The 14,542-nt window shown below is 36.6% G+C and overlaps 2 protein-coding genes across 2 annotated transcripts in view; both read right to left on the bottom strand.

Moving 5' to 3' along the window:
* LOC108670127 (protein nervous wreck) overlaps positions 1-3,136 on the bottom strand; it is a 33,468-nt gene extending 30,332 nt beyond the window's left edge. Inside the window, exons 1-3 of the mRNA XM_018157579.2 lie at positions 2,980-3,136; positions 1,027-1,124; positions 406-451 (exon numbers count right to left, since the gene is read on the bottom strand). Coding sequence (XP_018013068.1) covers positions 406-451; positions 1,027-1,124; positions 2,980-3,006 — 171 coding nt within the window. The 5' untranslated portion in view covers positions 3,007-3,136. The remainder of the gene's footprint in view (positions 1-405; positions 452-1,026; positions 1,125-2,979) is intronic.
* Positions 3,137-5,380: 2,244 nt separating this feature from the next.
* On the bottom strand, positions 5,381-8,507 carry LOC108670129 (RNA-binding motif protein, X-linked 2; the record flags this gene model as incomplete). Its single annotated transcript, XM_018157581.1, is given in 5 exon segments — positions 5,381-5,948; positions 6,254-6,407; positions 6,834-7,200; positions 7,883-7,984; positions 8,321-8,507. Coding segments are annotated over 5 exon segments (1,246 nt in total), but the record flags the coding sequence as incomplete, so codon positions are not given.
* Between the last annotated feature and the right edge of the window lie 6,035 nt (positions 8,508-14,542).

The following is a 14,542-nucleotide window of genomic DNA, read 5'->3' as shown; positions in this document are numbered from 1 at the left end:
TAACAAAAAGGTTTTATCAACTAAAATAAATGATTTTTCGAACAGCGGTATGAGATTTCAATTTTTGAAATATATTTATTAGCATTTTCCTTTTATACCTGGGCTAGCTCAATAATTATACATGATTCCAAAATAATGTGGACCTAATTTTTTTCAATCTCTTGAAGTTCTAAAATGGTCTTAGGAGAAAATTCCAAACAAGTTTTCAAACGACGTTATAGAGCCGAAACTAAAACCAAAAAATGTAAAAAAAAATCATGGATGTATGGAATAAAATCCCGAAAAATCTGAATCTAAAAAATGCTTCTTTTTCGCTGCATCGTCGTAACTAATCAAGATGTAGATTTTCATAATTATATGCTATGCTGTTTAGTTATTTAATGCAAGTAGGAATCGAGTCCGTACCTCTCCATAGGTGCGCTCTATGGTAGATCTCTGCTTCGTGAAGCTTCTGTGAAGTAAAAATCACAATATAGCTCGGCAGAGTTAATCATTGATAAGAACATGAACAAACTATCTAATCTCTAATATAATTTTCTATCTAATAAAGTAAATAAACCATCTATCTCTGATATAATCACTCATCAAATCCTAACATTTTGGAAGCACAATGTAGCACGGCAGAGTTCATATCATTGATCTCGACAAGAACAGGCAAATGATCACTTATCTCTTAATCACATGTCGACAGTAATTATATATGCCTGCTTTTGAAGCTGGTTCATTTGTTATAAACTCTTTGATCGACTCGATTGATGAGATCTTTAGGATCTAGCAGTTTTATTCAACTTAACAGCATACACAAATTATGTGTTTCCTTTCAAATCAATTCTTCACAGTTGCGATGAGAACATCTGTATTGAACGGTAATATTCACAATGGTCATTGGAATATAAGAAAAATTATATTCTAATGCAATGCGATCGACGATAATTATGAAGGGCATGGCTTGCCACAAATGATGCAAAAAGAAGCTAAAAGGAAAAGTTTTGAACTGGTTAGGTTGACATATTATTAATAACCCACCTTATGTCTTCCAATAGATCACATTCCTGTTGGTTCTTGGCGTTCAATCTGGCGACCTGCTCACTGTGTAGGTTCTTGAGCACCTTCAGGTACCCGCCCTGCCAGAGAAACAATACAAATTTAATGGAACAATAATGGACGCCAATTAGATGGTCTTTGGAAGTATGACTTGGTTGTACATTGGGATGTTGTACATGGTAACTTTGTTGAACATTGGGGAGCCATCTAATCTAGTGAGAAAAATTGGATCCAGCGTTCAACAACATGTCTGCAGGTAGACTACGTTGGACATGTCTACAGGCAGACTACACTAAACATGTCTCCAGGCAGACTGCACTAAATATGTCTGCAGGCAGATTACCTTGAACATGTCTGCAGGCAGACTACACTGAACATGTCTGCAGGCAGACTGCACTAAACATGTCTACAGGCAGACTGCACTAAACATGTCTACAGGCAGACTGCACTAAACATGTCTACAGGCAGACTGCACTAAACATGTCTCTTATACACATCTAGATGTGTATAAGAGACAGCTGTACACGTTCCTGCACAGCACAACACGCTGTACACGTTCCTGCACAGCACAACACGCTGTACACGTTCCTGCACAGCACAACACGCTGTACACGTTCCTGCACAGCACAACACGCTGTACACGTTCCTGCACNGGCAGACTACATTGAACATGTCTGCAGGCAGGCTACCTCGAACATGTCTGCAGGCAGACAACACTGAACATGTCTGCAGGCAGACTACACTGATCTTGTCTGCAGGCAAACTACACTGAACATGTCTGCAGGCAGACTACCAGAACATGTCTGCAGGCAGACTACACTGAACATGTCTGTGGCCTGACTTCAGTGAAACACTGCCATGCGCGTGTATGTCTAAAGTCAACGGACAAATCAACAAACATTTAACTATGTTTTTCCCGCGGTACAACATTTAAAGGTAATTTGGAATGATGGAGTATTTGTGTTTCCTGCAAACAATTCCATGTTATTTATTAAGTGACTTCATTAAATTATTTGTAAATGTTTTAGAAGGAAAGAATTAAGAAATATTTGCTTTCTGTGCATTCCTGTGGAGTATCACTGCATTACATTCCACTGCTGCTTCATTCCATTTGCTTTGGTGTCACCCACATGCAAGGCGGCAACGTGTATTTTAGTAATTTTTGATATTATGCGCGTGCACGTCAAAAGTCTACGGACAAATCAACAAATATTTAACTATGTATATGACGATCATAGGTACCTACAGCTTTTAATGGCAATTTGGAATAACGGAGTATTCGTGTTCCCTGCAAACAATTTCATTCTTTTTCTTAAATGACTTCTTCAAATTATCAAGAAATTCTCATGAAGGAAGCAATTAAGAATTATTTGCTTTCAGTGCTTTCCTGTGGCATTATCACTGCATTACATTCCACTGCTGCTTCATTCCATTTGCTTTGGTGTCACCCACATGCAAGGCGGCAACGTGTATTTTAGTAATTTTTGATATTAGTAATTTTTCATGCCTAATATAAAACCATTTCTAGGCCTCATGTAAGCTGATAAATCAAACGTCTTCATAAAATGCGAACTCATTGCCTCGGAATTTTTAATATTTGCTAAATTGCCAACATTTATCATCCTGATTGAACCAAATCTTAATGGAAAACATTTTCCTGTCTATTGAATTGACTACAGAAATACGAACGTACGTAGTTGCTAGGGTCACACATAATTTTATTTTCTTAGGTACATGAATGAATTAACGGGAACGTAGATGTCATAGAATCTACTAAGTAGAATATTCTTTTTGAAGAATTATTACAAAAATTATCTCAACCTAATGATGATATTAATATAAGAAATAATGTCTGTGAAGCGCAGTGACCGACTGGGCCTGTTAGATCAATACGGCGCTAGGGCATCTCTCGCTGTTTTGATTGGAAGCACAAACCTTCCTTGGGGGCGGCTGCATGCTCATCTTCGTTGCAGTTACAATTGATCGCAGCTAAAATTACTTCATTTCTTGAAACAAAGTTAATTAAATGAGAGCAACGTTAGCATTGCTGATCTAGGTATGAAAACAAGCGAGCGATGAGAGGAGCGGTAGCAACAACCTCACCTCAACACGGCCACACACACACTGAACTCTACCAGGGAAATACTCTCAATAACCGTCGAATGAAGTGGTACTTTCACAATACTTATAAAGCTTCTATACTTGTTGTGAGGAGAAATTGTTCAGTGTGTACACGGCCAGTTATTTTATTATATTTTTAAATCTATATTATTAGTCGCGGTCAACTTCCCATGGAGAGGAAACAATCTTAAAGGAACATTACAGTGAATGACAAAAGCGCCTGCGCAAAATCGGAGGCTCATCATAGCAGCTGAGGAGTAAACTTGATTCCGTGAGCTGTCAGGCCATGAAATCCTAAATTACCTTCTAGTTAAATGTTATCCTTTGTAAATTTGATGAAATCGAAGAAATAAAGATTGGAAAGTTAGCAGGAGAATATAAGGAAGGAGTAAGATATCGGATGGCTCGAGAAAGAGTGAGGGAGAGACGAGGAAGGAGCCACCCTCACATCCCCACGCCCTCAGATCGAAATTGCGAACGGCGGAGGAAGACTACGCTGAAATACATGATTTCGCGAAATATATGATTTCACATATAAAAATCGCATAATTTCAAGATTAAATACATCATAATTTAATTGAGATTCCTTTGAAAATACTTTGATAACAGCTACCAGTCTACAACTACTACTTGTTTTTAAATTCCACTACAAAATTCAGATGTGAACATTAATTTAAAACGATGAACAGAGTTAAACATATATGACTTCTTACGTCACTTAATACGCTGACCGTGCACATTGCGCAGTGAATATGAAACAAGCGAAGTATCTGTTTCACTAAACTTGACGGTGAGAGTACTAATTGCTAAGTAGTGACACATCCGTAACTAACTACGGACGTACTTAGTAACGAACGATATAACAGAGCACTTAGTAACTACTCACCTAGCAGCACTAAACCAACAGATGCGAGTGGCGTGCCACAATGCGCCCAGTTCAGTCCATCAGTCGTGCGGGTTGGGCTCTCACTGAGCAACAATAAACTGCACGCGCAGGACAGGTCATGTACGCCGACACCAGGTCAGTGGGCGTCTCCACAGTGACACGCCATAACCTTAACACCTAATCTCGTGACGGCTACTCTTGTTACCAGTCCTTTAGGAGCGAACAGCATTGAAAGCTGGCAACGAATCCCTGGACAACGCATTGATTTAACCACGATTGTTTAACCTGCTGCAGCCACGTTCGTAATTTTTTAGTTCAATTTTATTTTTTGACAGCTGTTCTTGGTGTTACAGTGGGGAAAGAAGCGCAATTCTACTCTCCTGATGTCAAGTATGGGACGCCATCGTCAATGGCAACGCTAATGCGCCGCCTTCGATCCCTGTCACTAAAAATAGTGGCGTTTCAACAGACATATAAGTGTCAGTAATTTTTTTTTGTAATTTATTTACATTCGGATAAATATACCTGACTAAAAATAATGCAATTTTTTGGAGTTTGGTTTCTTAGGTAGAACTTCAAAACTGCCATAGGAATTTGAAAAAAATATAAGTCAGTACTCACTGCAGTGAGTGACAGAGAGCACATTTTCTCGTCGACGAAAATTCGAGGTCACGGACAGACGGACGGACAGACAGACAGACAGACGGACATGGCGAGCACAATAGTGCATTTTTTCCATAAATGAGAAAATGCGCTAAACAGGTTCCTTATTTCTAATCAAACTTGTCTTGACAAATTGCTACACCTTGAATATAGACTCCCTTCCGACATAAGAAAAATTAGTACGTAATTGACAGGCATTCGTTCCTATCATAAGCGTATATAGACTCGGTGACACGGGAACACTATCTTGCAAATCTTCAATATTTGACCGTCTGTGTCAAGTGAAGTCCTTACACGGATCAAAGAAGTTCTCGACGTCACAGATGCCAATTGCGATCACAAATCTTTGTACTCGGAATAATCCTAATAAACCAAGAGTATCTAGAGATCATGTAACGGCACGACAGGGCAAACTAAAGTGGCTTGAAATTCCATGGAAATATATTTATGAATAGGAACGAATACGCGGAAAATCATCACGTTAGCAAATTACAATAAATTTTTCAGGTCTTCAAAGACAACTTCTGGTTTTGTTCCAAAAATTTCAATCAAAATAAAATATTCATGAATTCAGAAATAGATCTACACATCAACTTTAAGAAAACTATATTTTTGAAATGGTTTTTATTCAAGTAGTCAATGGAAGGAAAAAATGAAAAACACACATGATCATTCATAATCCGATTCAGGAAGCTTCATGAAACAGAATTCACACAGTAATACTTAAAAATAAGCATAATTCAAGTGAAAAACGCACTGAGTTCACGCTTCTTTGTTGTGATCTTTTCTAGGACCATGTCAATCTCTTTTCTCATAAAAATCTGAATTTACCTTTTGCCTTTTATGCATTAACCTACTTCCTTCGTCCTCGGCATCACTGAAGGGCCTCCGGGATTTTTGAGATTCATCTCTTCTGTTCCTTCCTTCAGAGACGCCACTACGGTACTTATCATCTCTTCTTTCACATATTTTTTCGTCTCGTCTTTCATCTCTAAGGCTGTGGCTATTGCTCCTTCGACCATCGCTCATGCAGGGCGAATCTCTTGTTAGACTTCGTTCGTTTTTGAAACTTGATGGATCTCTACTTCGATCACTGTGTAAATGTGAAGAATTCTTCCAACGATCACGATGGTCGATTTCGTTGTTCCATCTAGAATCAGTTTCAAAATCACTAGGAGGTTCAGATTTGATCCGGATGTCTGGTTGTGACGCATCAGCATTTTTACTTTGATGCCTGCAAGGAAAAAAAATTAAGAAAACTTGCAATTATTTTCTAGACACGATATTGTAATGGGACTGTAAAATCCTTCAGCCTGATGTGTGGTTAGCTAAAAAATGCTTCCAAACAGAATTTTCATTTATAATTAATAGTTGCTGAATGATAATTATAAATAAGCGAATGATGAATATTAAATAACAATACGTATTAACTCTTCACATATCACACTGCAGCACGGGAGCAATTTGCAAACGCAACTCGAGTAGTAACTCGGTTCAATCAACAATGTGTCTCCATATTATGAGCAGATCAGAACTCACGTCGTGGTCGCTGCAGTTGGACCGTCCTCTTCTGACGAGCTGCAGGAACTAGAATCTGATGAGTCGCGTCTACTTTTCTTTTCCTTATTCTTCTTCTTCTGTTTTTTGCGATCTTTCTTCTTCTTTTTAGACTTTTTCAACTTGCTTTTTGATCCTGTAAATAATGTTATATGTAATTATAAATCTACAACATGTCAATTCTGATTGTTACGCCTTTTTGGGCTCCTATAATTCTGTACGCTTTCTAAAGCGGCTTACTAAAGAAAGGGCTTTATACAACAAATTTAAATATGATATAACTAGATTTTAAAGGTCAATCTTAGCTTAACCTTGACAAGGTTTGACGTTGTTTCCATGCATAACAGTTTTCCTTTTGATAGTGATGGATAATTAAATATAGATGCCAACCTTGTTCAGGTTTAGCTAGCTGGTGGTGTCTGAGATTGGTTACAAGCAAGAACTTTCACTAAAGAATAAATTGCCACAACTGTGCCGAAATGCATGCAAAATGGCAAACCCGCTAGAGAGATTTTGAAAAAAAAAACTCTTTGCAACTGTGTGATGAAAATGAGCACATTACCTTTGATGGCTGGAGCTGGTAGCAGTGTGGGTGGTAGCAGTCTGGGAGGCAGCAGTACACCGTCCACCACGCTGCCAGTCAATTTAGGGAAGCTTTGATCAGAAGACATTGCTGGCTCCTCCTTGACTCTACCTTTTATGTCCTTGTGCTTCTCTTCTTTCCTTTTTTTAAGTTTCTTGCGGTCAGAACAATCAGGACTGCCTTCTATTTCCATTTCAGCAGACATGCTGGTATTATGTGAAGGTGCAATGGGTTGTGGGGCACAGCCTTCCAGTGCTAACTTCTGCTGCTCAGGTGCCATGTCTTCTCTCATCTTGGGCACCTTGTACTCCTCCACGTGGTCCACACGGATGGTACGCCCACACAGCTGATAACAAGAATAAAATTATATTATGAATCAAATTATGGTAAATTATCATTTGAATGATGAGAAGTGCATTTTAACTCTGAATAACAATGCTTGTGATCTAATTTACCACACTTCTCTTTAAATAACTCCTTAAGTGTGGCTATGTTGTATTTGGGGCATACGTATTTCATATTGGTGGTACAACCCACAGGTGAGTCGTGCCGCACTTGATGCGTTAACTTCACTTCTTGTTGTCTGTCTGCTACAAATCTTGTAATTGATATTTACACACTTCTACCTGTCCAATTGATCTGGAATTTTGCACAATTTTGTAAAGTTGGAGACAATGCATGAATCAATTGCAGAATAAAAAAATGATTAGAAATTTTTTTTTTAATATTTTAAAATAAAATAAGTTCAAACTACATGTGTAACATTGGAGATGCTGGCCTCTTTAGAAATGTGGTCATTAAAAAGTAGGTACTTTTTAAATGCATATTGTTTTACTGCCATCCCATCAAAAAAACTAGAATCAAATGCAAGAATTGAATTCATTTTCAGTGAAACTCTCACAAATCCCACAGTTCAAATACAAAATGGGAATTGTTGACCACAACAAAATTAAAAAATTTAAATGCATTCAGCATAAGTAATATCAAACACACTAGAATAACAGCAGTGAAAATTTAAGGTTTCTTACCTTTATGCTATTGAGGTTGTCTACAGAAAGAACAGTGGAGAGTTGATTTTCAAAACAAAGGAAGGCAAATCCTTTACTCTTGCCAGTTTTCTTGTCACGCACCTGGAAGAACATCTCTTTTAGTATCTGTGTCTTAGAACTCATAAGAATCTCACAACAAACAAATCAAAAGATTCACAGTTTATAAGAACTTCTATTTTTACTCTTTCTTTATTTTATTAAAGGGCTGATCACAGTTAATGGGCAATAACCAATCAATGAAAACATATTATTTTAAAGATTTATATTATTTGAAATATTTTTGTTTGCAATGCTATTTACAATGGATGTTGTGTGTCATTCAATCCAAGATACAGTATGCTACATTGTATCGAAAATTGTAAGCGATGTTATTCTAAAGAAGCATTTATTAGGATAATGAAATAAAATTAGACATACCAAATTGATGTTAGCCACTTCTCCATACTGAGAGAAAAGACAGATAATGTCTCCCTCAGTGAGGTCATAGTCCAGACCTCCAATAAATATCCAGGCACTGTCTTTATACTGTTGGTGCCATGACTGAGCAAATGGCACGCGAGCTTCCAACTCTCGGAGGTTCAGGTTTTGTATGTTGCGAACATTTCTGTAAACCAAATTGATGCATTGTTTAACAAAATAAATCCAAAATTGCAAAATGTAACACTGAGAACATAAAATATAAAGAATAAAATCAATGAAGTAATTTAATATGAAAATTCAAATGGACATTCATAACAATGTAGCAAAAAATTTTTGGGTTATATCTTAATTGGTAACCTACATATGTTAAGATTTCAAACAAATTAATTATATAGTCATCATAGAGAAAAAACAGAAACATAGAAACAAAATTCTATTCTCACAGACAATGAAGATTTATTTTTCATGAAATTGAATATGCTTCAAAAATAAGATGGATAAAAATTTAGGGCACAAATCAGTAACAGAATTTCAACTTGACTGTCACCACCTATGTTGACTGCACAGCTTTTTAGCTAATTTATGCATTCACCACAAAGATTTTACAATTTTTGATCATATTGTCTTATCATTGTGTTTTGTGTAATCCATTGTAAATTAAGAATAAAGTGTAAATGGTACATGTGTGCCAAAATTTGTGCAAAAATGATACACATATGCCACACATAAGCTTTCAATACCAGACACAAGCTTGGGCTTTTGCCTTGGGGGATCTTCTACAGCAATTAGAGTGGAAAACAATTACCGTCAAACAGGGCAATAAGGGACGGGCAGGGTATATTGGGACAGTCCTACAACATTTCATAGAAATGTTGTAGCAACTAACCAATTGGAATATTGCAAAACTAAAAATGGTGGTGTGAAGTTTAACATTTTTCCTATCTATGTAGCATAAAGCAAGTTAAGAAATCATACAATTAATATCTATAAAAAATTAGATCAGTACTCACTGCAGTGAGTGAGAGTGCAATTTTCTCATCAACGAAAACATGAAGTCACAGACATGCAGATGGCCATGATGAGCACAATAGCATCATTTTTCCAAGAATGAGAAAATGCGCTAAAAAGGAGAGCAATAAGGGACACCCCTAAAAATGCATTTACAGTAGAACATCAGTTAGCAAAGGCTCCTGTTAACAAGAAGTCAGTTGGCAGAGGCTCCAGTTAACAAAAAAAAAAACAATTAACAACAAAGAATTTTGATTACATTTACCTCACTCAGTGAAAAAATTTCACTTAATGAAAAATTAATGCATCATTGGTCATCACAAAATTATGCATAGAATGTCATACATAGAATTGCACACTAGGTAATATAAAATGGAATGTAATTAACCCCTAAAGTATGAATCATTTTTCCAAAAACTATGATGTTATCACTAAAATATTCCTTTCTGTTTCATGTATGTTTTACAATCTTTTTTTTGTTATAGTGAATTCACTTGACCCAATTAGAATGGTGCAAAATTACAAGCCATCCTGTAAACTTACAGGATTGTAATTTTTCTACTTGTTTCTGAATTCTTGCAGCTCCAACGTGACAAACTTTCAATACATTTGTAATCTCACGGCCTGATCTTGCATTTTTATCAACAATTAGATAGGAGGTAATTCATCTGGCAAAAATCTTGTGGTTCCAGAAATGGCAGGAAAGCTCTAGTTGAGGACCTAAAGGTAGATGCTTTCCATGCTTGTATGCTTACAGATACAGAAAAAATTCTATACAGCCTCTGATATGAAGCTTACAGTGGACAAGGTCATCAATGCTCAATGGCATGTCCATTGAAACAGTACCGTCAACCGGGGCTACTCGGAACAGGCGGGGCTACTCAGGACAGGCCTATGACACGGCGTAAAACTGTTGTAGTAGCGAAACTAATTTGAATATCACAAAACTAAAAATAGTGGCGTAAACGTAACTATTTTTCCTATCTATCTAGTATAAAGGAAGTCGAAAAATACTACATTTACTTGCTTTGAAAAATTCCTGAAAAAAATGGTGAAAAACTATGTTTTGTAAAGTTACAACCTGTCTCTTATACACATCTAGATGTGTATAAGAGACANCATACTCTGTCTCTTATACACATCTTCGATAGCCCTGCCAATCAGCTATAAAATGAGACTTAACTTGTTTATGAAATGTTTCATCGTAAGAAGTTATTAACTGTTATTTAAAACTAATCATTCAAATCTGTCCCGAGTAGCCCCGGTTTCACATCAATAATATGGTTATGTGTGGATATGGTAATATCATACCGGTATCTATCAATTAAAAGAAAAACAGGTAAAAATCACAAAATGACATTTATTCTACATCTACATCGTCTACAAAAGAAGAGGAGTTCAGAGTACTGTTAGTAATGGATGAATACACTCTGCATGCTTTAACACTTTGACTGCGACTCGCAAAATAGCCTGTATTCCAGTGGTGCGACCCATTCAAACCTGAATAACTTAAGTTACAGACAAGGCAGTGAGATCAGGGCTAGTGCGCTGCTCCTGTCTGAGCGAGTTCTACAAGCTTCTGACATAAAAACCATGAGCCTCTATTGGTGCATGTCACCTGGGATGGAAACTTTCATCTTTCTAGGCAACGTGCNACAATGTTGAAGAGTTGTTCTCTGGTGCTTGCCTCTAATTTTGTATTAATTTTTCAAATATTATGATATATATAAATGATATATAAATTGTTTGTGAAAAATATATAGACTAGAGCTGTCTCTTATACACATCTAGATGTGTATAAGAGACAGGTTCTATAGTCAGTAAAAATTGATGTGAATTGCTGAAGTTGTTGAAGATTACTGAATGTATTTTCACTAGTAATAGGCCAGACACGTGAAGAAATGTTTCTATAACCAAATCACAATGATTTTAGGTGTTGGCATTCCAGCTCTAAAGTATTTGAAGCTGAGGATCTGGACTTCATGCCATGACAAGCTACTGATCTGAGTCTTGCTTTAACATAATGGCAAAAAAAGGAAGTTAGTTGGTGCTCAAGTGAGACAAAAAGCTAGAAAAGTAACTATCAATTGCTAGCCCAGTACTCGGAATCCGTAACACTGCTTATCTTGCTTTTTACAGTGCCATTCTGTTTCTGTGTGAGCTTAGGCAACTTTTGAATGACTAATACTTATTTTTCTACTGCTATAATCCATACCAATACCGAAAAAATGATTTTCAACATATTGGAACAGGATAACCCCCTTTATTTAATACTTTTTCTTTTTTGTACCCACTCATTATTTCAGGCTACATTCCAACTACTAAGATTCTTATGATTTGATTGCACGACGTTCATATAGGTTTTTGAAAACATGAGCTTTTTTAAAAAACTAAAATTTTTAAGAGTGCGACATATATGGCACACATCGCAGCTTGGAACATGCATGCGTGTACCATATATGGCGCACATCACAGTCAAAGTGTTAAGGGGTGCATCAGGGTCCCGGAAAAAAACTTTTTTATATATGGACAGATCACTTTAAAACTTTATATACAAGTGTAAAACAGAAATCAAAGACTTTTTTGTTCGTGTAACTTGAAAAAAAATTAAAGAAAACATGAAATTCTTAAAAAGCGGACAAAATGGGGCTACCATAGAAAACTATCTCCTCCAAGGATTTTCAAGCTACAACACCAAGATGCATATCAATCAATATGTAAAGACCATATCTATCGATTGGTCTTTTAAGCTTTAACCACACGACGTGCCAGCAATGATGAAATGTCACAAACTGTTGCCATATTTATTTAAAAGCCTTTAGAATTCAAATATACAAAATAACTGAATTCCGACACTGTGTGTGACTAATTGCAGCATATTGAGAGACTAATTCCGACAGCACTTCAAAATCATAATTCGTAATTCCAACACCCTGTGTTGGAATTCCGACACCCTGTGTGAGCTGTGTCAGAATATGATACCCTGTGTCACGGCTGTGTGTCATAATTCCAACACCATGTTGGAATTAGTTTTCATGTGTCTAAAACCGTCTCTTAAATCAATCATCTATTAATTTATTTACCACTTAAAATCAGCATATTCAAGTATACTTAAAGGATTCCTAATATATTCACAGACTTATTTAAGGGAAGCATCTACCCTAAAATTTGAAATTTTCACTTTTTCAGTTTTTATACTCATTTTAAAGCTGACATTCTGCCCTATCCAACGGTACCACTGCCATCTCTGTATGTTGATTTATGATTTCACAACATTTCATGAAAGGGGGGCGGGTGCAGGGGTTCTTTAAGTAATTAGATAAGAAGTAATTAGCTGCTGAGCTCTTTAAATATAGTGTCTACTTGAGTTGTGCTGCAGTTATGTGTTTAGTCTCATCTTAAAGCTGACATTCTGGCCTATCCAACGGTACCATTACCATCTCTGTACGTTGATTTTTAGCTGGAAAATCCAGGAGGAGATAGATTTCTACGGTATCCCCTTTTTGACCGTTTTCTAAGATTTTCACGTTTTCTTTAATTTTTTTCGAAAAATTCACATGAACAAAAAAGTCTTAGATTCCTGTTTTGCATTGTGTAGCAAGTTTCAGAGTGATCCGTCTTTAAATAGCCAAGATAAATTTTACCCTAGATGCTCCCCTTAAAAGTCTCAAACCATAATATTCTTTCTACATAACAGTTTATCACTATTTAGTAAAGCAAGGTCAACTATGAACTTTCATACGTGTTTCAATGTTCTCACTAGTTGACTTGGACTTTTGCTCTGCAGATCTCAACATTTTCCTGCCAGACCTAGTGTTTTGTGGAAATCTGGCACGCAATAGTATGACATCAGTATTTCGACAATCTACGCATGCGTGGAACTAAGAACATCCTTAATATAAAGGAAAAAGTTGAGGGGTGTCGGAATATGGTGTGTTTAGCCCTTTACCCTACCTAAGCTGAAGGCCGTCAGACCAGGCTTATATGTGCAGGCTTTGTTAATATTTCCAGTAAGGATTTGTGAAAAACTCCACGAAAGGTAACTATTTCGTGATCAGTCGTAAACGCATAAATCAATGTACAGAGATGATTTTTGTACAGTTGGATAGGTCAGAATGTCAGCTTTCTAATAAGCATAAAAGCAGGAAAAGCCAAAAATTGTCAATTTTGGACCCAGGCACTCCCCTTAAGCCATTTAAAATTAAGTTTTATTTCAAGTTTCCCTTATTGCCCTGTTCTCAGGGGCAATTTGGGAGGTTTTTATTTTGTGTCTGGCACCTCATGAATAGTGCTGAATCTTGGATTGCTATACAGGATCTAGGTACCCGACCTCAGTTCGCAATTCCAGTGTTCACAACGAGTTAAACTCTTCTGCTTTAATCTGACTCCAAAGATCTTATTATAATATTTAGTCAGTCATCAAGGATACAAAACTGATTTACACTAATTATTTACTTTATTTCACTCAAATTTTCAAGCCTCCCAAAAGTTGACCATCGAGTTGATTAATGTCACTTGCAAATTGCAATGTTAAAAATTTTGCCATCGTGAAAATCAATTTCAACTGGAAATAGGAGCTACGGGCGGTAAACTGGCTACGAAACTCGCTACACTGAAAAATATTAGAACTAACAAATAAATATTGGGCTAGGCCTATCAAATATCTAATATTATTTCAACTTTACAAACTCTAAAATACAAACACATGAAATCTCACAAATAGCCTATTCCTATACTATAATTATAGAATGGTTTTGGAGATGCCTTACAATATCTCTTGCAGAGAGCTTTAAAATGAGCTCAAACTTGTACCATATCATCTGAAATGTTTCATAGTAAGAAATTAATAGTGAAAAACGCTTAAAACCTTCCCTTATTGCCCTGTTTTACAGTACATTTAAAGCTGTCTACTTAGCTTTCCAGACTTTTTTAGAACTGCAGTCAGCAGTTGCAGTGCTGGCACTGGCACACAGGCATGGAATATATCTACTTGGCGAGCCTCGACTGAATTTTTTGAGCCGTGGTTCTATGGATTTGCCAGCCATGATTCCATTTCTATGAGCCGTGATTCCATTTCACCGAGCCGTGAGTTCCATATCTCAACCATGAAAAGCCATTTTCAAGGTGCGAATTCATTTACAAAGTCCATGCACGTGTTACCCCAAATCTCTAATTTTACCCTTAAACAGTCAAACGGCAACAATAAAATTT

The sequence above is a fragment of the Hyalella azteca genome, unplaced genomic scaffold, assembly GCF_000764305.2.
Source record: "Hyalella azteca isolate HAZT.00-mixed unplaced genomic scaffold, Hazt_2.0.2 contig10975, whole genome shotgun sequence".
Lineage (NCBI taxonomy): Eukaryota > Metazoa > Arthropoda > Malacostraca > Amphipoda > Hyalellidae > Hyalella > Hyalella azteca.
This window is presented reverse-complemented; position numbering and strand designations above follow the sequence as displayed.